The 27,680-nt window shown below is 32.0% G+C and overlaps 5 protein-coding genes across 13 annotated transcripts; 1 reads left to right on the forward strand and 4 right to left on the reverse strand.

Annotated features, from left to right (window-relative positions):
• The first annotated feature begins 621 nt into the window (after nucleotides 1-621).
• Nucleotides 622-5,194, forward strand: LOC103314228 (uncharacterized). Of its 3 annotated transcripts, XM_008199630.3 has the most exons (7): nucleotides 622-776; nucleotides 823-1,158; nucleotides 1,202-1,269; nucleotides 1,321-1,760; nucleotides 1,808-1,974; nucleotides 4,834-4,942; nucleotides 4,989-5,194. In XM_008199630.3, exons 1-4 carry the CDS (start codon nucleotides 716-718, stop codon nucleotides 1,588-1,590), a joined length of 735 nt encoding a protein of 244 aa, XP_008197852.1. In that variant the 5' UTR covers nucleotides 622-715; the 3' UTR covers nucleotides 1,591-1,760; nucleotides 1,808-1,974; nucleotides 4,834-4,942; nucleotides 4,989-5,194. The 3 variants fall into 3 exon arrangements, with proteins under 3 accessions (XP_008197852.1, XP_064211261.1, XP_008197853.1); XM_064355191.1 differs by lacking the exon at nucleotides 4,989-5,194 and having other exon boundaries at nucleotides 4,733-4,846; XM_008199631.3 differs by lacking the exon at nucleotides 1,202-1,269 and having other exon boundaries at nucleotides 624-776; nucleotides 1,364-1,760.
• Nucleotides 5,120-6,914, reverse strand: LOC103314227 (heme transporter FLVCR2). 3 transcript variants are annotated; one of them, XM_064355187.1, is made up of 7 exons: nucleotides 6,828-6,914; nucleotides 6,569-6,772; nucleotides 6,422-6,524; nucleotides 6,003-6,369; nucleotides 5,756-5,958; nucleotides 5,445-5,707; nucleotides 5,120-5,398 (listed from the first exon to the last, which is right to left on the reverse strand). In XM_064355187.1, exons 2-7 carry the CDS (start codon nucleotides 6,718-6,720, stop codon nucleotides 5,131-5,133), a joined length of 1,356 nt encoding a protein of 451 aa, XP_064211257.1. In that variant the 5' UTR covers nucleotides 6,721-6,772; nucleotides 6,828-6,914; the 3' UTR covers nucleotides 5,120-5,130. The 3 variants fall into 3 exon arrangements, with proteins under 3 accessions (XP_064211257.1, XP_008197851.2, XP_064211256.1); XM_008199629.3 differs by lacking the exon at nucleotides 6,828-6,914 and having other exon boundaries at nucleotides 5,445-5,555; nucleotides 5,601-5,707; nucleotides 6,569-6,821; XM_064355186.1 differs by lacking the exon at nucleotides 6,828-6,914 and having other exon boundaries at nucleotides 6,569-6,822.
• A 2,461-nt stretch (nucleotides 6,915-9,375) lies between these two features.
• LOC103314213 (uncharacterized MFS-type transporter C09D4.1-like) lies at nucleotides 9,376-13,167 on the reverse strand. Of its 3 annotated transcripts, none has more exons than XM_064355189.1 (8): nucleotides 13,125-13,167; nucleotides 12,878-13,057; nucleotides 12,717-12,819; nucleotides 12,299-12,665; nucleotides 12,052-12,254; nucleotides 9,869-9,975; nucleotides 9,709-9,819; nucleotides 9,376-9,660 (listed from the first exon to the last, which is right to left on the reverse strand). In XM_064355189.1, exons 2-8 carry the CDS (start codon nucleotides 13,024-13,026, stop codon nucleotides 9,393-9,395), a joined length of 1,308 nt encoding a protein of 435 aa, XP_064211259.1. In that variant the 5' UTR covers nucleotides 13,027-13,057; nucleotides 13,125-13,167; the 3' UTR covers nucleotides 9,376-9,392. The 3 variants fall into 3 exon arrangements, with proteins under 3 accessions (XP_064211259.1, XP_064211260.1, XP_064211258.1); XM_064355190.1 differs by lacking the exon at nucleotides 13,125-13,167 and having other exon boundaries at nucleotides 9,376-9,432; nucleotides 9,486-9,660; nucleotides 12,878-13,117; XM_064355188.1 differs by lacking the exon at nucleotides 13,125-13,167 and having other exon boundaries at nucleotides 12,878-13,117.
• Nucleotides 13,168-14,025: 858 nt separating this feature from the next.
• Nucleotides 14,026-15,709, reverse strand: LOC103314229 (heme transporter FLVCR2). Of its 3 annotated transcripts, XM_008199633.3 has the most exons (7): nucleotides 15,476-15,707; nucleotides 15,329-15,431; nucleotides 14,910-15,276; nucleotides 14,663-14,865; nucleotides 14,512-14,618; nucleotides 14,356-14,466; nucleotides 14,026-14,309 (listed from the first exon to the last, which is right to left on the reverse strand). In XM_008199633.3, exons 1-7 carry the CDS (start codon nucleotides 15,610-15,612, stop codon nucleotides 14,042-14,044), a joined length of 1,296 nt encoding a protein of 431 aa, XP_008197855.2. In that variant the 5' UTR covers nucleotides 15,613-15,707; the 3' UTR covers nucleotides 14,026-14,041. The 3 variants fall into 3 exon arrangements, with proteins under 3 accessions (XP_008197855.2, XP_015838801.2, XP_015838802.2); XM_015983315.2 differs by having other exon boundaries at nucleotides 14,356-14,618; nucleotides 15,476-15,709; XM_015983316.2 differs by having other exon boundaries at nucleotides 14,356-14,618; nucleotides 15,481-15,603.
• A 1,808-nt stretch (nucleotides 15,710-17,517) lies between these two features.
• Nucleotides 17,518-24,949, reverse strand: LOC660680 (heme transporter FLVCR2). The gene is made up of 8 exons (XM_008199636.3): nucleotides 24,871-24,949; nucleotides 24,268-24,500; nucleotides 24,119-24,221; nucleotides 23,703-24,069; nucleotides 23,454-23,656; nucleotides 18,016-18,122; nucleotides 17,856-17,966; nucleotides 17,518-17,803 (listed from the first exon to the last, which is right to left on the reverse strand). Exons 2-8 carry the CDS (start codon nucleotides 24,405-24,407, stop codon nucleotides 17,536-17,538), a joined length of 1,299 nt encoding a protein of 432 aa, XP_008197858.2. The 5' UTR covers nucleotides 24,408-24,500; nucleotides 24,871-24,949; the 3' UTR covers nucleotides 17,518-17,535.
• Nucleotides 24,950-27,680: the final 2,731 nt, after the last annotated feature.

Consider the following 27,680-nt stretch of genomic DNA (forward strand, 5'->3'; position numbering starts at 1 on the left):
CAGACTGTTTATATCCAACCACTTTTGAAACTAGCTGTATTCTGTATGTGACATTTTGAACACCAGATTTGACATTTTTGAAAATTGGACGTTAGTGTTAATCTATGGTGTTAATCGTTAATTCGTTAGCCTAAAGGTGGTCCAAAATAACTACATGTGTTGTTGTACGTGTTTTAAACTGGAGACATCTCGAAAAATTTGAAAATTGACTTTTCCAGGTAAAAAATTACACCAACCTTAATTCAAAAAAACTACTATTTATGATAATGCCATGATAATGCTAACCGGCTCTTAGACAGTTGATTATAAAAAAATCGACTATATATCAAAATTAAGCTGCTTGAAAAAAAATCTGACGAGAGTCCGTATGTCACTTTTGAATTACCTTGTATACCTTTGAAGTTGTTTGTAACAGCTGAGTACGCGGTTTTATCATTTTTATAATTTTTTATATGTTTGTTTATATTACCTAATATTTACTTTTCTCCAGGCAAGGTTAATAAAAAATACACTTTGCTGTTTTAATCTTTCTTTGTCTCAATTTGGTGATTTACATAAAAATAAATTTCAACGTAAATATTGTTCTAAACTTTATCAATACTATTCACCTGTGAATAAAAAACAGAGCACTTTTCCCATTTGATTTTCACCTCATCTTTGCCCTCCAAAACCATCAAAAATTTGGCTTGTCACATCAAAATTCCCGTATGTCAAAATGTTGAACCCATTTTCATCAACCAACACCAACATCTTCGACGAGCGAACTCACAATACAAGTAAACCTCTTTTTTTGGCTCCAAAAAATTAAATTTATTTTCACAGCTCCGGCAAACTTGTGCGGCCAAAATGTCCTAGTTTCGCAGGAACAGCATCGCAAAATCTTCAACACTCTAACAACCTCCATCACCGGAATGCCCGGAACAATGCAACCAAGTTTCCACAACCCCAACGTCGTCACCTTTACTTTCAAACCGAACCAAGACTATTACCCCCAAAATTACTGGTGCTGTCAAACTCCCGCAATGCAAAATCTGAACCAGTTGCAACAACAAACCGCCGCCGATTTGCTCCAGCTCCAAAGACAGCTAAATCAGCCCTACCAGTGCAAGTTCCACCTCGATAGCCAGACTTCGACCACAGATTTGGGGGCGAAACCAGGTACTTTTCAAAGGGTTGTTCTAGTATGATTTGTGCGTTTTAGAAGCGAGGCCTGATTTGAAAAACCTCCTTTGTACTTGCGCATGGCTACAAGGCCCGATTTCGAAAAACGTTTGCTTAATTTTCCTTCCTAAACTCACAAATTATCTGTTGTGTTAACAGCACAAAAAACTAATCTTGAAGCAAGTAACGCCTAAAATTGAAGGGAGCATCTGCGACCAGATCGACCAAGAGGAACACAAGGCGAAGAAAGTCAACTTCGAGTGTGCCGAAGGGACGAAAAATGCCGAAGTTCAAGTTGAGTGCAAGTGTCCAACTTGTCCCGGCCAGGAAGCTCCAGCACGAGTTAAGAAAAAGCGAAGAAGGAGTCGGAAAAAATCACCAACGACCACAAGCGACGAAAGCACCGATAACGAGAGTGACAACCGGTAAACACTGACAAATTTGACGTGAAAATGGACACAAAAAAATTTACTTTTGGCGATTTGGGGCATTTTGTGGACGGGCGATTGTGCGAGTTGCGAAATTGTGAACAGTATTTCTTCAGGAATTTGGAGTTTGTTACACAATTGCTTTATTACGTGGCAAATTCGAGAAGCAAGGTGATTCTGATTATACCAATATCTGATTGGTTTAAAGTATTTTATAGTTGGAGGTGATTTACCAGCGCTTAATGAATTGCAAAATGGCACAAGATACTCTCGACTCTTTGTTATCGTGCATTCAAAACAATCAAAATAAATGGGAGGAAATTTTGCAAAGCTTTGAAAATAAATGTTATTGTAACGAAATCATTGATGAAAATCGCGCTTGCATGTAAGTCGAGAATACGGATATCTATAAGTTAGGATATGAAACGACCTATGATACGTTCCCGTCCTCGATAGTTCCGTTAAAGTCGCCAGAGAGCGCATTAGTTCCAGTACCGTCTAAGTTTGCATTTGTATAACGGTTAACACACAGCAAACAAAAAATTACAAGCTGATAGAGCATTCAAATCTTAATAGTAAGACCTAAAAATAATGCAAAAATTTTATCGTTAACTATATTTAAAAAAAAATCAAACTTTAACCAATTTGCACTCTGCCCCATATTTTTCAAACGCTGCGAATACGGTAACAGATACAATAAAAACCAAAGAAAGAAAGTTGTAAAGAATTAAATTTTCTACAAAAAGCCCACGAAACTATATCCCTACCTTCCATCATTTAGGCCCTAAAGTCGTTCAAAGACGCACAAGATGGATTTGCTTCATTTGCCGGTTGTCAAGAACTAGAAAGCGTTCACAAAAAGTGATAGCATTTTTCTATCTTTTTGATGTTTTGATGGAGTTTTTCTCCTTGACCTGACCTGACCTGACCTGACCTGACCTGACCTGACAACCACAAATTTGTTAGAAAAAATTCATGTGAGAATGCAGAAAATGTAATTTTTAGGGACATTTGTCAAAATAACTTATTCCTTTGGTAACTAGTGGTAATTATTTGAAGTTGACAGACTGAAGGGTCTAGTAAACAATTGCGTAACCGTAGCAACGCATACTACTTTGTATGGAATTTTTAGAAAATGGAACGAGTAAACAGTACGTGTTGTCAAAAACAAAATGCATATTGTTATTTAGGAGTAAAATTCGGAAGTAAAATTACCGTTGGGGGCGCCACTGAGCTAGGTCGAAAACAGTAACCATAAATGGCGGGAAAATGTTTATTCGGATATTTTGAGTGTTGTACGAATTTTGGGGCTTCACAATTATTGCATTGCCTATGCGGAATGATTATTGTATCTTTGGTGCAAGAAACTTATGTTGACAAATGAGAGATGACGAGGAAAACACGAATAACGAATGACTGTTTGGTTCACTTTCTTTATTGGAAAATTATTACAAAGACATTGAAAAGCCTACCTTTTGGCATAATTTACGTTTAAATGTATCAGCAGTTGTTAATCTTTATTGTAGTTTTCTAGATTTACCGCAGCATTTCATGATTTTTTCAGTGGAAAATTCTAACCTAAAATTCACACACTTCACTAATTTATTGGTTTCTTGAGCCAAACTTTGTGTTCGCTGTGATCTATTACTTATAATCTTCAATTAGACAACTGTTTGATAACACTTCGTAATCAAAATTTAAATATTTTTCACTTTTTATCCACTTTCAAGTTCCAACAATAAACACTTTATACCACAAAAAACTACAGAACCAAAGTCAACGCTAGTATTTACCACCTCGTACTTTTAAAGTAATTCTTTCTATTGTAAGTAATTAACACTATACACGCAAAATTGATGAACAATTCATTAAATGTCAGTTAAATGTGGCATTACGAAAATTTCTTTACTGTTTTCGACATAGTTCAAAAGTCATCACCAGAGGTCGTCTAGTTAATTTTATTTTCGAATACTACTCTTGCCCAAATTTTCATCAATGTTACCGAACCTTTGTTGACCTGTGTTCTGTGCGTACCGTTGCATATTATATATCAAAACGATGGAAATAGGGTTAAAGATACAAAAAAAGTAAGGAAAAAGTTATAGATTTCCTATAAAAAAATTTGCGACACCATATTTCTGACCTGACCTGACCTGACCTGACTTGACCTGGATTTCAAAACTGTGCCGACTGCAGTCATAAACGATACCCTCCTATAGGAACATCCTCCTTTTAGGAACCCTCCTATTAGGAACACGATTTGTCGAAAGCTATCAGTATTTATGGCTTCGAGATTTTAAATTTTTTGTAGCTTGGGTACTTGGAGTTGTTCAGTACACGTAAAGAAGCGTCGAAAGAGTTATTATTTGGTTTAGTTTCAGTAATTTCAATGAATCAAATTTAAACATTGTAGAGACCAAAATTTTAATAAAGTATTAGGTCTTGATCCACTGTATTGCGAAATTGAAAAATAATTTAAAATTTAGATGCAAAAAAAGAATAAAGATGCAATTATTTGAATTGTTATTGTTATTAAATAGTTCCGAATTATTTGAGCTTATGTAGTAAGAACTCAAAAGTTTTTTTTTAGGTTTGACAGCGAAACAAATTAGATTTGAATCCGTTTGTATAAGATTTATGGAACTACTATTATGTGGAAATTATTATAAATTAATATAAATATAAATATAAATTAATATAAATTATAAATAATTTTTAAACATTGATGAATAAAAACAAACATAAAAAATTGCTGGCTTTCCATAGTTGTTAAGTTTTTCATAATAAAAGAATGTCTTTGGGTCCCAAACCGTTGACGATAGAGATATGGTCTCGCGGACTTTTTTAAAGGAAATTTAATTCTCTACAAATTTCTTCCTAACATCTTTTTCATATCTTCATTTGTATTCGCAACGTTTTCAAAAATACGGGACGAAGCGCATATTTTAAACTTTAAATAATTTTTTCTCATGTTTCTTATGAGAATTTTAATCGTCAATTTTTCTCAGTTTGTTAAAAGTGCAAAGCTCAACATGTCCCATTTTTCCCAAGTCATTAGTGAATTGTGGTGGGATTTAAATTAATTTAAAACGATTTGGCGCCCAGTCAGGACCCTCATTTTTCCCTGCCGTACTATTTTTTAGGGTTCTGAAAATCCTGCGATTTTGTACCTCGTTTCGTCTCCTAAGCTATAGTCCTCCGTAGTTAAGAATGAAACAGTTGGTGTAATTAATGAATAATTTAGATACAAACTCGCTGATAATTTATTCGCAACCTTGTCCAACCACTACGAGATGCTTGATAGTATTGAGAGTAAAGCAACCGACTGTTATGTCAAAAATAAGGAAGAACCGGTACTATTACCTTACAAGTTTTTTTAATCTCACTATTTTAATTTAGATCTATTTACTATTCCAAATCATGGACATGAACTTAAACATGTTGGATAAAATTAACATTCACATCGAGAAACTGAAGAATCGTGTGGATTTCTACAAAAACATTTGGGCGGAATGCAACAAACGCTGCACTTGGACGTGACTTATTTATTTATATTTGCTTCTCTTCGCCGCAAATTGGGCCTAATAAAATACACAAGAAGTGAACTTAGCGTTAATACAACCACTATTACAATATTCGTTGCGGTGTATCCAACTGAGTCGAACAAAGCACCAAAAACTAAGGTGTAAGCTATAGAGAAAAGAAAAATAAAGGTGTTTAAAATCGAGCACGACGCGGCTTCAGGGACGGGATACATGAGTTCGGTTGCAAACTCAAAACCGACTAGTAATGTGCTCCCGATGAAAAATCTGCAACGATTTTCTGTTAATGAAAAATTTTGCGATTTTGACTGACCCAAATAACGGTATGGTGAAATATGTGGCCAGTTGTGCCTTTGCTTCCATTAAAACAATCTGTAAACTGAATGTCACTGCTGCAAAGAAAACAATGAAGAAGGTGGTGAGTCTGGAAACAAAATTGTATGAGTGGGTAACTGTTTGGGGAAAATACTTAAAGTGGTGCCACTTGTCCAAAACGTAGCCAAAAATTACACTACCGATGCATCCGCCAGCAACAACAGCCAGGGCTGCTATTAGGCCAACTGCGGTTTCGTAGCCCTAAAATAAAAAATAAAAAAACCTTTCCAAGAGTGTTACAATAATTACAGGAAAATAGTTTAGGTAAAGTCTGCTAAACAAAATTCCAAACGACGAATACACTCCGTTCGCACTTCCTATAACTATTACCAGCAACACGTAATCTTTATTCTTGATCATTCGTTTGATAATAGAGACTATCGACGGTTTCTCCGCATCAATGATGGCGACTTGAGACTGACTTGGCGGCAGTGGAGGTCTAGCTCTGAAAACTGACCCGAAATTCAAAAAATTCGAAGTAACAATCATTCATTACACAGCAAAACTGCAATAAAACTGGCGACCGTTATAGAGCCGTTGATTATTTGTAGTGTCATAAAATCGTCACCGATTTCGTCCAGATTGTCGCTATTTCTGACCAAGCTTGAAGGCAGGAAACTACCGATTGCAATCCCGATGTGATTTCCAAAAATTGCGACAGCGCAAGCTGTGGACACTTCATCTGGCCCAAACCAAGTCGAGGCTAATTTCGATGGAACACTTGTCATGAAAACTTGGGCAATGGCACAGAGGACTTGGCCAATTATCACGACATAAAATCGATCGGGAGATATTGAGAATAATTTTATTAGGTTTCCGAGAGTTGTTAAGCCGCTGGATAACAGGGCTGTGTTTCTCAAATTCTGGAAAAATTGGGTTTGATCTTTGTTGACTGTCATGTAACGGGTCAGTTACGTATTTTTCGATAAATTGGTTGGCTGGAAGGCAAAGTAATATAAAGGAAATCATGAAGACTAGACCTGTGAGGTCCACAAGTGTGTCTTCCACATCGTAATATCTATAAATTATTAATTGGTTTTAGAGATTTTGTTGGTGACTTACTTGACTGTGATGTTGGAAATGATTGAGTACTGGAAAAACTGTAGGAAATTTATCGCAGAATAGAAGCAAAATATTAAAAGTGTAATCCATCGATATTTGTAGACTTTCACGGCCGACGTGTTTGATAAGGAGTCCATTACAATACTGCACATTTTAATAATACTTTATTTGAGTAACAATACAGGTGAAATGGAAATGTTAAACCTAAGAAATAACTTTAAATGCAGCCTGGTGCCTGTGATGGATTAAAGTAAAGTACCATTAGTAGTACGAATTATTTTGAAGGTAGTAATTGCCATTTATAAATTAATGATGATAACAAGCGAACTCGTGTGCTGTGCTCGTGCTGATAATTTTATGATTTAGAAAGGATTTTTTTCCTTTGTTTCACGTAGTTTAATTGTCTTATAATAAAAAAAAATCCTTTAGTGTTATCCGATTAAGCAATAATAAAAAAATAAATACTCTCCGCACCAAAACATATTTCTAAACTACCGGGTGCCCAAAAACCGGCGCATCAACTCAATGGAAAAATGCTGACGTAAAAAATAGTAGAAATAGTAATAAAAAAACAATCACTCCTCACAAAATAAGACCAGTACAGAAAGATAAAACACTGTGTGTAAAAGTTATTTCATTATTTTTCGTTTCCTGTATTCTTTGTATTTGCTAGAATGATAGATCAAACACCGTAACAGAAAATATTGGTTATCATTTAGAAGCTCACTCTGTATATACTGGGTAATCGGTTACAAACACTCATAAAGAAAGATCTTCTCAATTTGTTTTGTTGGTAGAAAAGTTTTGAACATCGCCTTAGAAACAATAACCATATTTAAAGGCATCTAGAATAATCATAATTTGTATGAGTGTCGCTAAAAAGTATGGATACAGTTAAATATTATAAAAACTATTCATCAAAACTTATTGAAATTTGGTGTATGCTTAAGAGTATATAAATTCTATCATTTCAGATGTTTATAAAATTTCTATCTCCATTTGTTCTTCGGGTACAAGGCTAACTTGATTTTTTTTAAATAGCAACAAGGGTCAAATTTAATATTTTTGTTCTATGGTATAACACATGCATACCTTAATTTAATCGAAACTTAAATAAAATCGAAAATTTTGAAAAATGAAAAATTTTGTTAACCTTGGAAATGTTGTCTTTATCTATGGTTAGCTCTTTGATGTTTAAACATTGACCAAAAATAAGTGAAAGTTAAAAATAATTGGTAGATTCTTTACAGATTTAATGGGTAAAAAGTTTAATTGAAATGAGAAGACAGTTTGTCAAAGTTCCACCTGGAGGAAAATTACAAAAATTCTATTAACGATTGCTTCCTACTTCAGTCAGATTTAAATAAGATATTCGGATGGTGTCAGGCAACAATAACGCATACAGGGTCTTTTACATAATTTTACGAGACCTGCGCTTGTAAAATGCCACCAACAATACATATTCCGATACGAACTCGATTACAAATTTTGAAAAATTGGATAGTCTTCTCCTGTTAGTTTACCCTTTCAAAAAATCACAACGTTTTTAGTTAATTAGTGATTAAGATAAACAGATTAGAATTATATTGCAAATATAATTGTTTGTGAAAAACGGAAATTTATTACTATTAATGAAACAGTCATTAGTACAACTACTGTCACAGGTTTCCAAAAATTAAAGAATCAAATGTAAATTTTTTTTATCTAGTGTTTTGTGACTTTTGAATATTTGGGTGCGTACATTATAGGCGCAGGCCCCGTAAAGTTATGTGAAACACTCTGTATAAATGATATTATCAAAAAAAATCAAAGTAAGTATTTGCGAGTATGTGCGTGGAAAATGGGTTTACCGAGAGACGAATACAATTATTCTGACATAAAAAGTACTCTAAGGATGGACACTTTAGAAAAACGTCGACCTATCTTGGATTTAACTTTTCTTTACAGCCTTTTTAATGGATATGTTGAGTGTACGGAGCTTTTGGAATTATTCAGCTGAGCTGTTCAACACAAAATCTCTTAGGAGTAATGCTTTGTTTAATTGTTTTATGTGAAACTACAAAAACAAACCGTTTTTCTCTCCTGTTACTAGACTATCCAGGTTAGCCAACTCGTCGATCGGAATACATGGATGAATACATCACCAGAAGCGCTTTCTTGATTATATTAATCACGACGTTTATTTGTTCTTTTATTTCCTCTTCTTCATTATTATTATCATACTTATGTGCGAATTTAAACACGGTAAAAGTTATTGAATAATTTCAACCGTGCCCAATCGAAATTCGCGAATTTTATGAAAAGATTACCAAGTATTATTTTAAAGAGTTGAATCGATTTTTGAAATTGAATTTTTTAAATCTTGTATTCGTATATGAGTTTTGCTTTTCCTCTCCTTGAAATACTCTTTCTAATATTTTTAATTTGTACTGCCAATAACAGATAACAATACTTTTTGTAGATTTGAAAATATAATTCTGTCTGCAGTGAAATGAGGAATGAAGAGACTCCTGAGTTGAGAATGCGTTAGTTGACGCAAGTTTAATGAGTAATTTAGATACAAGCTTGTAGATAATTTATTCGCAACCTTGTCCCACTAATACGAGATGCTCGAGAACATTCAGAGTAAAATAATCGACAATTATGTTAAGCAAGGAACGCTATCGTTATATCCTCTTACAAGAAGTTTACTTTGATTTATTTTTTAACGTTTTACATGGATTTAAAAATGTTTGATAACGTATTTTCATCAGGCACCACATAATCGTGTAGATTTCTTTGAAAACATGTGGGCGGAATGAAAAACCTTGCACTTAAATATGATTTATTTCTTCAAATTGGCTTCCCTCCGTCGCAAATTTGGCCTAATGAAATACACAACAAGCGAACTTAGTGTTAACACAACCACTATAATTACATTCGTCGCTGTATATCCAATCGAGTTGAACAAAACACCAAAAATTAAACTATACGCCACTGAAAAAACATAAATAAAGGTGTTTAAAACCGAACACGCCGCGGCTTCAGGCAGTGGATACATGAGTTCAGTTCCAAACTCAAAACCGACGAGTAATGTGCTCCCAATGAAAAATCTGTAACAATTTATCTGTTACTTAATCATTATGCGATTTTTGACTCACCCAAATAATGGCAAGGTGAAATATGTGGCCAATTGAGCTCTAACTTCCATCGAAACAATCTGAAAGCTGAATGCGATTGCGGAACAGAAAATAATGGAAAAGGCGGTGAGTCTGCAAACACAACTGTATTCTTTCTGCGACTTTTGGGAAATGTTTTTACTTGAAATGGTGCCACTTGTCTAAAACATATCCAAAAACTACACTACCAATGCATCCGCCAGCAACGACAGTTAGGGCTGCTATTATCCCAATTGCAGTTTCAGAACCCTAATTAAGAACCATAGTACAGTTCTAAGTTTTAATTATTTTCTTTATGATAATTGTGTTTTCAATATTATTTTCAACAATAATTGAGAGATATGAAATTATAAGGAGCTTAGAAGAAGGAACCGACGAAGAGGTTGACGTAAATTTAACTAGAGAGAGAACTAAAAACGTAAATGCAGTTGAAGCCGTATAAAGGCGCTCGAAAAAATTTTAATTCTGAGAAAAATCAGAGATTTGGCTCTAAATTCTTTAAAAGAAAAGATTAAACTGACTAAATATTTTCCTGTTACCTATTAGTTCATTTAATTTTTCTCAATAACTCAAAAACTAAAAATGACACATCAAATTTTCTTTTAGGTAATTGTTCAGCATAAAAATGCGTAACTTTGTCCTAATTTCACCGACCTCTTATTATCCCTTATTATCTCTTATTATAACTGAGATCCCCATGGCGTTTTTATAGTTTTGAAACAGATAATATATGCGATATAAAATTAACCGTATGTATTCTTGTTGCTGAGAAACATATGAGTGCAAAAAAAATTGTAGTTAAAAATTACTAAGTTAAATAAATGAAAGCAAATGTTTATTTTTAAAATATTTTGAAATAGTATATTTATACAAAAATAAAACTATTCGTAACAAGAATATTTTTAAATTCTGTACAGGTAACTAATACTCAATAAATTTACCTTACTTTACTCTAGGCAAATCCTTTTTCTAAAATATAATTTATCTAGTCCATTGGGTATTTCTCTTTCTGCAGTACTGCATTAGTAGCAAGTTAGAAAGATTATTATTAAATCGATTTTGTCGTTCTTAGATAATTTTTGATAGTTTTTAATTCTGAAAAGGTCCTCTCTCCACAAGCAGAAAGTGCTAATATCAAGAGAATTCTAAGAGCAGCAGTAATAAATAATACATAGTGGAAAACGTTGATACTGATTGAGACCTGATAACACTAAACAAAAAATGTGAATTTTAAAATAATTTCTAGAATTTGTTACTGGTTTGTTCTCATTTCCATAACCAAATTGCTTTGTTTTTTTTGTCTTCACAATTTTGTTGATTAATTGAATGTTTGAAAAACGTTTTTACTTAATTTTGTAAAAGGTCTAAACAACTTGTTACGTTTATAATTGAACATTTTACTAAAACTCTTTAAATAAAGAAATAGAATTGTATACCAAAAAGCTATTGGAGATACAAATTTGTAGCTACAGTTGAATGAACGACGAAAAAATTACACATGGGTCTTTTTTTTTGCTCATTTAATTTTTCAGTTTTTTTCGTCATAAATAAATTTACAAAACGATGAGTTCTGACAAATGACAATAATTGAGAGATATGAAATTATAAGGAGCTTAGAAGAGGGAACCGACGAAGAGGTTGACGTAAATTTAACTAGAGAGAGAACTAAAAACGTAAATGCAGCTGAAGCCGTTTAAAGGCGCTCGAAAAAATTTTAATTCTGAGAAAAATCAGAGATTTGGCACTAAATTCTTTAAAAGAAAAGATTAAACTGACTAAATATTTTCTTGTTACCAATTAGTTCATTCTTCATAGTATATTATTATTGCTTTGTTGTATTAATTACGTAATAAACAGTTTAACAAAAACTAAATTCGAATGAGTGAACAATCTCCATTTTAAGAAAACCTCTGTTTTTTTACTTCACACAATGGAGATTATTCTGATTATTTATACTTTATAAATTTTGTGCTCCCAAAGAAAAGAAGGTCGGCTGTATTCATTAATCCGTTTGATTGCATTCAGGCTGCTTAATATCAAGAACAAGAACGCATTCGTGAAATAAAAACGATTGTGTCACAAGAAATAATTATTGTTGAATGTTTCTCAGAAAAAAACTTTTAATGGTCAAATATGTTCACAAAAGTGAAAAAACGCTGGAACAGCTAGACCGTTTCTTTAGAATTATTTTTATTTTTTCCTTTTATTCTAATTTTGAATTTTACGTACGGATAAAGGAATAAAAGATGTAAATACATATAAATCCGTACTCTACTTATTAGTTATTACTGTTTTTTCAAAATAGAAAACTGTAAGTATAATTACAGGAAAATAGTTGAGGTAGAGTCCGTTAAAAAAAATTCCAAACGACGAATAAAGTCCATTCGAGCTTCCTATCACCACTACCAGCAACAAGTAATCTCTATTCTTGATCATTTGTTTGATAATAGACATAATCGACGGTTTCTCCGCGTCAATGATAGCGACTTGAGACTGACTTGGCGGCAGTGGAGGTTTAGCCCTGAAAACTGACCCGAAATTCAAAAAATTCGAAGTGACAATCATTCATTACACAGCAAAACTGCAATAAAACTGGCGACTGTTATAAAGCCGTTGATTATTTGTAGTGTCATAAAACCATCACCGATTTCGTCAAAAATGTCGCTATTTCTGACTAAGCTTGAAGGCATGAAACAACCGATCGCAAGTCCGATGTGACTTCCAAAAATTGCGACAGCGCAAGCTGTGGACACTTCATCTGGCCCAAACCAAGTCGAGGCTAATTTCGATGGAACACTTGTCAGGAAAACTTGGGCAATGGCACAGAGGGCTTGGCCAATTAAAACGACATAAAATCGATCGCGAGATATGGAGAATAACTTAATTAGGTTTCCTAGAGTTGTTAAGCCGCTGGATAACAGGGCTGTGTTTCTCAAATTCTGGAAAAAGTGGTTTTGATGTTTGGTGACTCTAATTTAAAGCTGCTTTACGTATTTTTCGATAAGTTGGTTGGCTGGCACACAAAATAATATATAGGAAAGCATGAAGAATAGACCTGTGAGGTCCACAAGTGTGTCTTCTACATCGTAGTATCTATTATAGAAGTGGAGAATTGATTTGGGGTTGCTTAGCTAAACTTTAACCAACTTACTTGACCGTTATGTTTGCGATGATTGAGTATTGGAAAAACTGCAAGAAGTTTATTGCAGAATAGAAGCAAAATGTTAAAAGTACAATCCATCGATATTTGTACACTTGCACTGTTGTGACATTTGGTGAAGACACAATAATGCTACACATTTTCTCCGACTTGAAAACTTATTTTCACGTACTGAAGTTATACTCGTGATTTAAACAACAATGCAAGTGAAGTAGATACAAAAAACTTTTAAAATAACCTTAATTGCAGTCTGTTGTCTGGAGTGGATTAAAATAATGACATAATAAGAACGGATTTTAAAAACTTATAAAATAATACAATGACTTAATTTATCTTTGTTTGAATACAGGCTGTTCTAACCGGTTGGTAAAAGTAATGTAAAGTATTAGAATAAGTTTTTAAAAAAACAGATGCAATAAAGTTGTAATGCAAACTTTTGTTTTTGTTTTTTAATTGAAACACGTATTTTTGCATTTTTGAATGTATTTTTGTTTTGCATAGTTTTTGAAATAATTTTATTTAATCTGACCGTTAAACTAAGAGCCGGTTTACAGAACATTTTAATTGCAATTAAATTTTAATTTTACACGATTGACACTTATTTCGAGTTTTTCTTCAATGGAATATTGGAAGGGCATTTTTTAAGTGACAAATCATTACTTTTAGTTTGACAAGTAATGACAGTACAAATTTTTGTGAATAAAGCAGAGACACGAGCTCTGTTTTCTCAAAAGTGACTAAGATAAAACATTTATTTGGTCTAAATCAAATTAAAAATTTATTTGCTCAAAACGTCTTGTATTTTTTACTATTTCAATTCCGGAATTCCTACTTTAAAAATAAGTGTAGAGTATAAATTGTTACTTCTGGGCCAGGGCAATTAGCGTCTTAAAAATCAAGGTAGAATCTTACAAATTTAACTGTTTTCCCAAAAGTCAACAACTAAAAAAGGCCCAAGATCACTCAAAATGCATTAATTTTTACCACAAAAAATTGGGAAAAACATGAAAAAACAGGGTAGAATCCTACAAATTTGAAAAGAATTGCTATACCTAGTATGATAGTATCAAGAAAAGGTTTTTCACATAATTGTGTAGATTTCTACATTTGGAGATTTTGGAGGAAGAAAACAAAACGTGTTACGCACAAAATAATTTATTTATTCATATTTGCTTCTCTTCGCCGCAAATTGGGCCTAATAAAATAAACAAGAAGCGAACTTAGCGTTAACACAACCACTATAATCATATTCGTTGCGATGAATCCAATCGAGTCGTACAAGGCGCCAAAAATTAGAGTATACGACACGGAAAAAATAAAAATAAAGGTGTTTAAAACCGAACACGCCGCGGCTTCAGGCAGTGGATACATGAGTTCGGTTGCAAACTCAAAACCAACGAGTAATGTGCTCCCGATGAAAAATCTGCAACGACTTTCTGTTAATGAAAAATTTTGCGATTTTGACTGACCCAAATAACGGTATGGTGAAATATGTGGCCAGTTGTGCCTTTGCTTCCATTAAAACAATCTGTAAACTGAATGTCACTGCTGCAAAGAAAACAATGAAGAAGGTGGTGAGTCTGGAAATAAAATTGTATGAGTGGGTAACTGTTTGGGGAAAATACTTAAAGTGGTGCCACTTGTCCAAAACATAGCCAAAAATTATACTACCGATGCATCCGCCAGCAACAACAGTGAGGGCAGCGATTATGCCAACTGCGGTCTCAGAGCCCTAAAATCCATTACACCATTTATTGAAAAATCAAAAATAATTACAGGAAAATAGTGGAGGTAAACGCTGTTAAACAAAATTCCAAACGATGAATACAATCCATTCGAACTTCCTATCACCACCACCAGCAACAAGTAATCTCTATTGTTGATCATTTGCTTGATAATAGATATAATCGACGGTTTCTCCGCATCAATGATGGCAACTTGAGACTGACTTGGCGGCAGTGGAGGTTTAGCCCTGAAAACTGACCCGAAATTCAAAAAATTCGAAGTAACAATCATTCATTACACAGCAAAACTGCAATAAAACTGGCGACTGTTATAAAGCCGTTGATTATTTGTAGTGTCATAAAATCGCCACCGATTTTGTCAAGATTGTCGCTATTTCTGACCAAGCTTGAAGGCATGAAACAACCGATCGCAAGTCCGATGTGACTTCCAAAAATTGCGACAGCGCAAGCTGTGGACACTTCATCTGGTCCAAACCAAGTCGAGGCTAATTTCGATGGAACACTTGTCATGAAAACTTGGGCAATGGCACAGAGGACTTGGCCAATTATCACGACATAAAATCGATCGCGAGATATGGAGAATAATTTAACTAGGTTTCCGAGAGTTGTTAAGCCGCTGGATAACAGGGCTGTGTTTCTCAAATTCTGGAAAAATTGGGTTTGATCTTTGTTGACTGTCATGTAACGGGTCAGTTACGTATTTTTCGATAAATTGGTTGGCTGGAAGGCAAAGTAATATAAACGAAATCATGAAGATTAGCCCCGTGAAGTCCACAAGTGTGTCTTCCACATCGTAATATCTATAAATTATTCGTTGATTTTAGTGATTTTGTTGGTGACTTACTTGACTGTGATGTTGGAAATGATTGAGTATTGGAAAAACTGCAAGAAATTTATCGAAGAAAAGAAGCAAAATATTAACAGGATGATCCATCGATATTTGTACACTTTCACGGTTGCGGCATTCAAAATGTTACACATTTTGTCTAAAAAATACAAGCTAAGAAAAACCTTAACAAAATACTAAGTCATGGAGTCTGTTGACGAGAGTATTAAATAATGAAACACTCCGATTTATTTTTATTTTGTTGGTATTATTTAACATTTTGCAAATGAATGATAAGCCGTGAACTTGTGTCGCTGTGCTGATAAACTTGGAAAAAGAAATAACATCATTTTAATTTGTTCCTCATAATTTTACGCTCTAATAATAATATAGTGTTTGTTTTAATATTTTACTAAGTTTTATTCCATTAAGTCATAATAAAAAACAGTCTAGAACAATAATTAGAAAAAAGAGCCTTTTTTAATTTTGTTACTTAACAAAATACTTAAAGTAATAAATAAATTTAACTTTCAACTGGGTTCAATTTTCTGGTTACAAATTGAAACAAAAATTATTATTATTATATTAACACTGACCACAACACCTAGGTAAAAAAAGCAATGATAATAATATACGAAATAAATAAGCAAATCCTACGAGAAAATTACCACAAACATTTATTTTTTCCGGCGACTTGTATTGTTTTTATACGCATATTATTTATGTAGGTATTTGAGTTTTATTACATAGATCTCTACTGCAATAAAATTTTTGTATTTTCTTCATATCAAATGTATTTTTAATAGTTAGTTTTTAATTAAAAGTGAATAGGTACTTCAGAAATTTAAAAAAATTAAAAAAAATAAATTTTATTATTAATTAGCTTGAACATAACTTTTACGGGACTCTTACGTGAGTAATAAAACGCTGGTCTTATAGTAAATATAGTTATTATTAATACGAGAGCGAAAACACAAGCTTAAAGTTCGAGGGCTGTCGTTGTATGCAACGTTGCTTTGGGAAGCGTCTTTTAAAATAGTGAAAACACGTTGCTATGGGAAACGTGTTTTAAAATCGTGTTTATAATCTAGGATTCAGATATTAAAAAGTAGGCTTAAAATATTACCAACAAAAAAAGTATTTATTATTCGATTAAGTAATAACCATAATCACATTCATAATAAAACAAATATTATTAAAGAAATAAAAACGAATCTACTAGAATAGATTAGACATTTTTACAAGACAAAAGCCTCAAGAAAACTGAATCATAATTCCTAATGTAAATCTAATATTAAAGTGAAACATAGTTCTTGGATAATTTCCTAATTCCAGTGTCCACGTAACAAACAAAAAATGGCTTCTGCAGAAAAAAAATAGAATAATATATGTAATAAAAAAAATCCCAAATGCTACAAGAAAATGGCAATAACAAACATAATTTTTGACTTGAAAGTAAAATTCGAAAAAAAAGTTTTTACAAATTTACAAAAACTATTAAATTATTACGTCGTTTGACCTTAATAAAACGACACTTTGAAAAATGAAGCTACTCTCAAGAGCCCACACGAAAAAAAAAATTCTTTTCAAATTAACTTTAGTCTATTCTTGGTCTATTATCTTCAAAAAATTAGGGAGAATTCACTGCCTACTCTTTTATTATGTGTTAAAAAGAAACAGTTTTAAACTCAAATCAAATTATTTATCGTCAGATTTATTGTTCTTAAAAGATTAGTATAATTCGAGTTACGTGTTAATATTTTCTTTAGTATTATTCAATATACGGAATTTTTATTTAAAATCAAATTCACCTAATTTTTTAACCCCTTCTGCTCAGATCAGGAATTAAAAAATAGCAAACTGAGTGGTGTACTTAATTTAATTTTAAGCCTTGTACCTAATAGCGTTCTGATAATTCTTGAATGAAGTTTAAAATGACACTTAACGCATTTTTTTAACTTATCTAATTGGCGAGTAAAATAATAAATTCACGTTATGAAAAAGTACTGCAATTGTATCAACAAAAGCCTCGTAAGATTTTTTGTGTAAATAAAACAACGTTGTACTTTTTAAATAATTTATTTATTCAAATTTGCTTCTCTGCGTCGCAAATTTGGCCTAATGAAATAAACAATAAACGAACTAAGTGTTAACACTACCACTATAATAATATTTGTGGGGACATATCCAATCGAGTCGAACAAAGCACCAAAAATTAGCGTATACGCCACTGAAAAAATATAAATAAAGGTGTTTAAAATGGCACAAGACGCAGCTTCAGGAACCGGATACATGAGTTCGGTTGCAAACTCAAAACCGACGAGTAATGTACTCGCAATGAAAAATCTGAAACAATTTTTGATGGTTAATTATTTTTTCTTATTTAATATCTGCAGACCCAAATAGCGGAATGGTGAAATATGTGGCCAACTGTGCCTTCTCTTCCATTGAGACCATTACAAAAATGTACGTGACTGCAGAAGAAATAATAATGGAAAAGGTGGTGAGTCTGGAAAGGAAACTATGTTTTTTGAACAACTTATTGGGAACATTTATACTTGAAGTGGTGCCACTTGTCTAAAACGTATCCAAAAATTACACTGCCGATACACCCACCAGCAACTACGGCCAAAGCTGAAATTATCCCAGCTTCGGACTCGTAACCCTAAAATAACACAAAATAATAAAAGTAACGAGGTATTACTTCATTAGTGTTATTAAGTTATTTTACTACAGGAATGAGTAGTAAATCGTTAGCTTTGTATTATTACATTATTAATTTTTATCTAAATTGAACGAATTAAAACACCAACGCTTGATAATAAAATCAAAGTGCATTTCCTAATAACTAGAGTCCGGATTTATATGTGCTAAAAAGTGTAAAATAAGTTGTTTTATGCTCAATGCTTAAAAATATACCAATATTTGCGGTAAAACTTGATTAAACTGAAAATATGGATTAATATTGTATTGGTAAAAAATGCATATTTTTAATAAAAAATTTTAAAAGATATTATACTATTATGTTATATGATAAAATTTTGTAATATTATATTACAAAATACAGGGTGTCCTTTTTCGAACTCCACTATGAGGATCTCAGTTATTAGAAGAGATACAAAGTCAGTTGAATTAGGGGAAAGTTGCGCATTTTTATGCTGAACAATTATCTGAAAGAAAATTTGATGTGTCGTTTTTATTTTTTGAATAATTGTAAAAAACGGAAATTTGCAATTTTCGTTTTTATTTTTTCAAGCGAAAACCAAAAGAACTAGCGACGTTTAATTTTCAAGCAATTTTTTACAAGGAATCTAAATCTGTCATCGTCTTTTCCAAGGCGTTCTTGATGTCAGAGTTACAACACTCGACTTGGGTTTTGCTTTTGAAGGCCATATTCGATTTTTATATTTTTGAAAAGTGTTTTTATTTCTGATTACAACGATGTATCATATGATATGATCGAGTCCTACATACCGATCAAAATAGAAAAAAAGCACTTTTGCGAAGAGTGCTTTAAAAAAAGGCCAACAATTTTGTTTTTAAACAAACTTGATTTTGAAAGTTTAATTGAATTTGGATACATGGAAGGTTCACATTTCCGCCAAGCTTACTTATTTAAAAACTAAACGACATCATAAACTAGAATTTTATTTTTTGCATAACAAAACAAGACAAAGGTATAAAAATTCTGCTCGCATACTTAATAGAACTGTAAACTGTTAAACAAAATTTTTTGCGTTATTTTCCAAAGCACTCTTTGCAAAAACGCTTTTTTCTTAATTTTAATCAGCATGTAAGATTCGATCATATCATGTGATATATCGTTCTAATCAGGAACAAACAAACTTTTGAAAAATACAAATATTAAATATGGCGTCCATAAGAAAAACCAAAGTTTAGTGTTGTAACTACACTGCCGCTCGAAAAATTCCGGACACCTCCAAAATTTCTGTTGTGGTGCATAAAAAATTATGAAAACTTATCTTGTGTCAAGAAACAGCATCTTCGCAGTGAGAAAACAAAATGAAAGTTTAGTGATGTAACTATGACATCAAGAACGCCTTGGAAAAGGCTATGACAGATGTGGATTTCTTGTAAAAAAGTGCCTGATGAATGTCTCACTTAAAAATGTCTAGTTCTCTTAGTCTTCGCTTTAAAAAATAAAAACGAAAAATAACAATTTTTTAATTTTTCTCAATAACTCAAAAACTAAAAATGACACATCAAGTTTTCTTTTAGGTAATTGTTCAGCATAAAAATGCGTAACTTTGCCCTAATTTCACCCTTATTATCTCTTATTATAACTGAGATCCCCATGGTGTTTTTATAGTTTTGAAACAGATAATATATGCGATACAAAATTAACCGTATGTATTCTTGTTGCTGAGAAACATATAAGTGCAAAACACCAGCAGGGCCGAGCCAAGCCAATTGTAGTCCCAAATATTGCGCCCTTTACTCTGATTAAAATTGTAGATAAAAATTACTAAGTTAAATAAATGAAAGCAAATGTTTCTTTTTGAAATATTTTGAAATAGTATATTTATACAAAAATAAAACTATTCGTAACAAGAATATTTTTAAATTTTGTACAGGTAACTAATACTCAATAAATTTACCTTACTTTACTCTAGGCAAATCCTTTTTCTAAAATATAATTTATCTAGTCCATTGGGTATTTCTCTTTCTGCAGTACTGCATTAGTAGCAAGTTAGAAAGATTATTATTAAATCGATTTTGTCGTTCTTAGATAATTTTTGATAGTTTTTAATTCTGAAAAGGTCCTCTCTCCACAAGCAGAAAGTGCTAATATCAAGAGAATTCTAAGAAGCAGTAATAAATAATACATAGTGGAAAATGTTGATACTGATTGAGACCTGATAACACTAAACAAAAAACGTGAATTTTAAAATAATTTCTAGAATTTGTTACTGGTTTGTTCTCATTTCCATAACCAAATTGCTTTGTTTTTTTGTCTTCACAATTTTGTTGATTAATTGAATGTTTGAAAAACGTTTTTACTTAATTTTGTAAAAGGTCTAAACAACTTGTTACGTTTATGGTTGAACATTTTACTAAAACTCTTTAAATAAAGAAATAGAATTGTATACCAAAAAACTATTGGAGATACAAATTTGTAACTACAGTTGAATGAACGACGAAAAAATTACACATGGGTCTTTTTTTCTGCTCATTTAATTTTTCAGTTTTTTTTTTGGCGATTTAAAACTTTTCTATTCGTTTACATTTATTCATTCAATGTGTTGAGAACAAATTTGACGATTATTGATAATTAGTATTCATTTTACTCCATTTTTCGTCATAAATAAATTTACAAAACGATGAGTTCTGACAAATGACAATAATTGAGAGATATGAAATTATAAGGAGCTTAGAAGAGGGAACCGACGAAGAGGTTGACGTAAATTTAACTAGAGAGAGAACTAAAAACGTAAATGCAGCTGAAGCCGTTTAAAGGCGCTCGAAAAAATTTTAATTCTGAGAAAAATCAGAGATTTGGCTCTAAATTCTTTAAAAGAAAAGATTAAACTGACTAAATATGTTCCTGTTACCAATTTGTTCATTCTTCATAGTATATTATTATTGCTTTGTTGTATTAATTACGTAATAAACAGTTTAACAAAAACTAAATTCGAATGAGTGAACTATCTCCATTTTAAGAAAGCCTCTGTTTTTTTTACTTCACACAATGGAGATTATTCTGATTATTTATACTTTATAAATTTTGTGCTCCCAAAGAAAAGCAGGTCGGCTGTATTCATTAATCCGATTGTGTCACAAGAAATAATTATTGTTGAATGTTCCTCAGAAAAAAACTTTTAATGGTCAAATATGTTCACAAAAGTGAAATAACGCTGGAACAGCTAGACCGTTTCTTTGGAATTATTTTTATTTTTTCCTTTTATTCTAATTTTGAATTTTACGTACGGATAAAGGAATAAAAGATGTAAATACATATAAACCCGTACTCTACTTATTAGTTATTACAGTGTGAGGAAATTTTATGGGCGAAGGTTAGTGCATGGGCGCGCGCTTGCAGTCAGATAAACCTTTAAATCGAAATGTTGTGGAACAGCTTGCATTGTTGATATAAGTTAGGAAAGAGTATTAAAAAATGTTTAGACAAAGAATTTTTTGTTTCAATCCTCGCGAAGGGGATGAAAAGACGTTTTAGCTAAAAATTTGCAAACACCTAAAATTAGACACATTTTGCGTTTACATACTCATATCTTCCTTCTGGATAAAGCTAGAAACTCCGTTTTTTTTGCAAAAAAACTTTCAATAAATGCAGATTTATACGTAGTTTAACAAGGTTGAGTTTTGATAAAGGGAAACCAAAAAAATTACATTTTCTTGTAGCGTGGCATAATTGTGTAGTGAAATTTTCGAGATGCGAGAAAGTTTTTTAATTTAAAAGATAGACTCCCACATAATCGAGACAAAATAAAGCTAATACTTGAAATACATTTTTGGTGCAAGAATCATTTCGTTATCTGTAAGACTCACCAAGTTATTGCAATTTTAAATTACTGCAAAATGCGCCTAAGGTGAAACCGAACTGTATTTCCCTCTGAAGCGTGTTCATCGCCTTTGATAACATTTCGAGAGCTAAAAATCGTAATTCGTAAATAATTAAAAAATAATTAATGTCACTTATCTATTAATATTATACCTTTACTTTTAACCGCCCTAACTCTCTGTTAATTTTAATAATATCTAAAAAGTCAAAAGAACATTTTTATCTCATGTACTTATTTAAAAAGCATAAAAGTGACCCAGTAGAACTAAATTACGAAATTGTAATTCATTTCAAAGTATTCTGTGTGACATTAATATTTTTTTAATTATTTACCATTTTTAGCCCTTGAAATGTTTTCAACCACACCACGTTTCAAAGGGAAATACGCTGCGATTTCACCTCGAGCACATTTTATAGATAACTAAATAATCCTTTTTTAAAGTCGTTTTAAAAAATTTATACAAATCGTAACGTTTCTGACGAATCAACAATTGTAGTTACACGCTGGGGTACTTGGTTAGAAGCAAATGTCTAAAAATTTTAATCAATTAAAATCATTTGTTTATTGCTTTAAACGACGATGCACAAAGCATTAAACAATGTAAAACTTTAGTTTTAACCACAAATTTAGTTTCTCAACTTAATTTTATTGAAAACAATTTTTCAAATATTCCAACTACGATCAAATTTCTAGAAACGTAAAATTTAAAATTATCCATTACAGTTGTGAAATTTGAGTCTACGTTGATAGAGTTAAAATCTGTAGAATGGTCATCACAAGATAAATTTAATGCAAAAATTGACGCAGTTACTAGAATTCCCGATTTTCTAGTTTTAAAACAAATAGCGAATAATGTAGCACCTTCAACATATTTTGCATTAGCACCAAACTTTTTATTTACTCCTGTAACCAGCTGTGATGTAGAAAGATCTTTTTCGAAATTCAAAGATATTTTAACCGCAAAACGGAATCAGTTTTCGAGAATTTAGAAAGAATCACAGTTATTCAAGCGAATTTCTCAGAGAAAATGATTAAAATATTTTTATTTAGTTTTTAATTTTAATTTCCACTGAATTAAAACGTAACATTTTCAAAATGTAACAGTGACTTGCGCTCCCCTGTATTAAACATCTTCATTGGTGTCCATGTAAGATTGAGGAAATGATGAAGTTATTTTTTAACGATTATGTCAAATTAGGTGCCTTGTCAGGATTTGAACTAGCCAATCAAAAGCTGCTTTTAGCGACTATTTTAAAATTGGTTCAGAAAATAATCTCAACAAATATACCGCAGTCTTTATAAATTAGCGACTATTTTATTGCCACAATTTTTCTTGGGTACTCCGTAATTATAATACGTCGGCTGATCGGTTGTGGCCTCATGGCCACCCCATAAAATTTCCTCACACTGGTTATTACTGTTTTTTCAAAATAGAAAACTGTAAGTATAATTACAGGAAAATAATTGAGGTAGAGTCCGTTGAACAAAATCCCAAACGACGAGTACAGCCCATTCGAGCTCCCTATCGCAATGACCAACAACACATAATCTCGATTCCTGACCATTTGCTTGATAATCGACATAGTCGAAGGTTTCTCAGCTTCAATAATACCCACTTGAGACTGGCTTGGGGGCTGTGGCGGTCTAGCCCTAAAAACTGACTCAAAATTCCAACAATTTTGAAAACGAACAATAATCATTACACAGCAAAACTACGATAAAAGTGGCCACGGTGATAGAGCCGTTGATTATATGCAGCGTCATAAAATCATCTCCGATTTCGTCAAGATTCTGGCTGTTCCTCACCAAATGTGTGGGCATAATACAACCGATCGCAACCCCGATTTGCGTCCCCAAAATTGCGATGGCGCAAGCTGTGGACACTTCATCAGGTCCAAACCAAGTCGATGCTAATTTCGACGGGATACTCATCGCAAAAACTTGGGCAATCGAACAGAGAGCTTGGCCGATTAAAGCGACATAAAAGCGGTTCGGAGATACTGAGAGCAATTTTATTAAGTTTCCGAACGTTGTTAGGCCGCTAGTTATAAGAGCTGTGATTCGTAAATTCTGGAAAAAATTGCTTTGAAATCTAGCCTCCAGTAAGAGGTGTTATTACGTATTTTTCGATAAGGTGGTTGACCGGAAGGCAAAATATTATAAAGGAAATCATGAAGAATAGACCAGTGAGGTCCACAAGTATTTCTTCCACATTGTAGTACCTACAATCCATTGTGTTGAACTGAAGGCTTCAAATATTCAACTTACTTGACTGTGATGTTCGAAATGATCGAATATTGAAGAAACTGCACGAAGTTTATTGAAGAATAGAAGCAAAATATTAAAAGAGTTATCCATCGATATTTGTACACTCTAACTATTGTTGTAGTATGTGACGAGGAATCCATTCCGAATTCGTTTCGTCGGATTAAGGATTATTGTCAGAAGTGCTGAAGTTTGTAATTGAAACAACACATCGCACTCATTACTTGCGATACGAACTACAACACAGCTCACACAGAAATGAAAAAAACCTTAAAAAATTATGTATTTAATTGCAGCAGTTGTGTGTATAGTGCAAAATTCAAGGCCAATAGGATTATAACCATTACAATAGGTAAAATGATTACAACGAATCGAAAGTTTTATTTAGTAGGTACTGCAAGATAAGATATGAACTGTCGCTATGTTAATTATGAACACATAAACAGTTGTGTCCTGGATCATACAATTGTTACCGCATGTGCGACCATCACTACGATAACAGTAAGTTATTGTTTGGAGTCCAAGTTTGCGTTTTGTCAGTAAAAAATAATGTTTTGAATTGTAGATACCTAATAATTAATAATAAAATAGTAATAAATACCTTACCTTCAATAAATTAAAATGTTATTGTTTTATACTTATGTGTGTAGTTATATCTTTTGTATCTAGACTCTATAGAAAAAAGTGACACTGCAGATTTGTTAATAATAAGATAAAGATAAGATAAATAATAGGTCAATAAATTAGGAACTTATCCCTTGTTTTATTTATACTTAATGTTTTTGTATTTGTGTATAATGTTATCATAAACGGAAAAAATAAACAAAACAAATCAAAACCCTTTGTGAAATTATGAATTTTTTCGTATCTAAATATCTAAAGGGGTCATGGAAGTAAAATATTATTCTAAATTCTATTTCAAACCATCAAAATATGACAACAGCGCCTGTGTATTTTTGGGGTAAAATAGGCAGGTAATAAATTTAAACTTTCTGTACAAAAAATTCTCGATTATTTTGTATCCAGTGACAAATTTAGGGTCAAGGAAACCCAACCCATCAAAAGTAGTACCATGTCATCATTTGAATTTATAAGTAGTGTAGACTGTAATACTTATATTTTAAAGTTGTATGAAAATGCTGATTATCACAATTAATCAAGATGAAGAATCAAATAATAAAATTTCGAACGGTAACATTTAATTAGAATACATTTTTCCCTTAGTTTACACTAGTTTATAAATCATCACTTCATCAGTCATAACAAAAAAAACCGGCTACTCAAATTATAAATTCAAATGATCGCATAGTATACATACAGGGTGTATAATGAAAATAGCGCATAATCTCTCTGGTACATTATAGGAAACCTTTCAGAAAACCTCTAAAGAATTCATTCTCATTTTTGACGAATTTATGAACACAAAACAGTTGGTAAAATTGGCACCATTGTCAGTACTTACTTGAATGTTTTCGTCGTACCACTTTTTAATTGAAAATTTAATATTCATGATTATTATTATAATTTATAAATATATTATTTGTTGGTTAAATCACCGATTAAAAATATTTTAAGAAATTAAGAAAAAAAATCCACTTTACTTCTCAGAACTGCTAAAAATTATTGAGAAAAAGGATTTTCTAATTATTTTTGTAGAGTTTATTGGTACGTGTGATATATACAGAGTGCTCAAAAACTGGCGCACCAACTCAGTGGTACGCAGTTGAGAAGCATGTGTAGATTACGGGAAAAATCTTGAAAAGATTCCTAAAGTCATGTTTTAAAAAATCTGGAGCTGCAAACTTAATTTGTTAACTACTTCAGTTTTTATTATTTTTTAAAGTTTTTATGTTTCACACTAACTAATCATTCCCTAATAAAACGATGAATAATTATTTTTAAATTTACTATCAGACTTTAGCAACTTTTTTAATTAAAAAAAATAAAATTCGCAAAAAAATCACAGTTTGTAGATGTGCCAACACTGGGAATTATTTCCTAGGAAACCGTTTCAAAAATAATTTATTTTTATTGTTGATCAAATTCAATTCGGAAATAAAATTAACTAGACGCCCTCTGGTGATGACTTTTGAACTATGTCGAAAACAGTAAAGAAATTTTCGTAATGCCACATTTAACTGACATTTAATGAATTGTTCAACAATTTTGCGTGTATAGTGTTAATTACTTACAATAGAAAGAATTACTTTAAAAGTACGTGGTGGTAAATACTAGCGTTGACTTTGGTTCTGTAGTTTTTCGTGGTATAAAGTGTTTATTGTTGGAACTTGAAAGTGGATAAAAAGTGAAAAATATTTAAATTTTGATTACAAAGTGTTATCAAACAGTTGTGTAATTAAAGACTATAAGTAATGGATCACAGCGAACACAAAGTTTGGCTCAAGAAACCAATAAATTAGTGAAGTGTTATGAATTTTAGGTTAGAATTTTCCACTGAAAAAATCATGAAATGCTGCGGTAAATCTACAAAACTACAATAAAGAATAACAACTGCTGATACATTTCAACGTAAATTATGCCAAAAGGTAGGCTTTTTAATGTCTTTGTAATAATTTTCCAATAAAGAAAGTGAACCAAACAGTCATTCGTTATTCGTGTTTTCCTCGACATCTCTCATTTATCAACATAAGTTTCTTGCATCAAAGATGCAATAATCATTCCGCATAGGCAATGTAATAATTGTGAAGCCCCAAAATTCGTACAACGCTCAAAATATCCGAATAAACATTTTCCCGCCATTTATGGTTACTGTTTTCGACCTAGCTCAGTGGCGCCCCCAACGGTAATTTTACTTCCGAATTGCGATCACGACCGTTAGACAACGTTGCCACATATCATTTATTTAAAATTAATTATTTAACAATAACTTTAACTGAAAGATTTTTTTTACTATTTTTACCTTTACTTGTAAGCTATTTTCTACCACACACCATTGAGTTGGTGCGCCGGTTTTTAAACACCCGGTGTTACTGAAAAGCTAATGCGCCAATTAGTATTCACCCTGTAGTACTAGTATCAACTTTGTATTATATTTATTATATATTTATATTTATATAAATATTATATATTTATATTTATATAAATATATAATATATTTGTATTATACTAACACAGTAATATTTTTTAATGAAAATAAGTGAAGGAAAATTACAAAAGGTAGGTTGAAGGGCGCTATACAATTTAATTATTGCAAAATAGTTGGTTCCTTGTCGGGTTTTTGTTAGTTTTAGATTATTTAGAGAAATATGATTTTCTCTTGTACCTTCTACTTGTACAATAATTATGATTAGAACAAATAAAACAATCTTAAAATTATAGACGCAAAACAAAGTTAAAGCTCATTTGGAACTTATGCAAAAGACACAAACACACAAACATTGGACAAACAGGACAGA

The sequence above is a fragment of the Tribolium castaneum genome, chromosome 2 (genome assembly GCF_031307605.1).
Source record: "Tribolium castaneum strain GA2 chromosome 2, icTriCast1.1, whole genome shotgun sequence".
NCBI lineage: Eukaryota > Metazoa > Arthropoda > Insecta > Coleoptera > Tenebrionidae > Tribolium > Tribolium castaneum.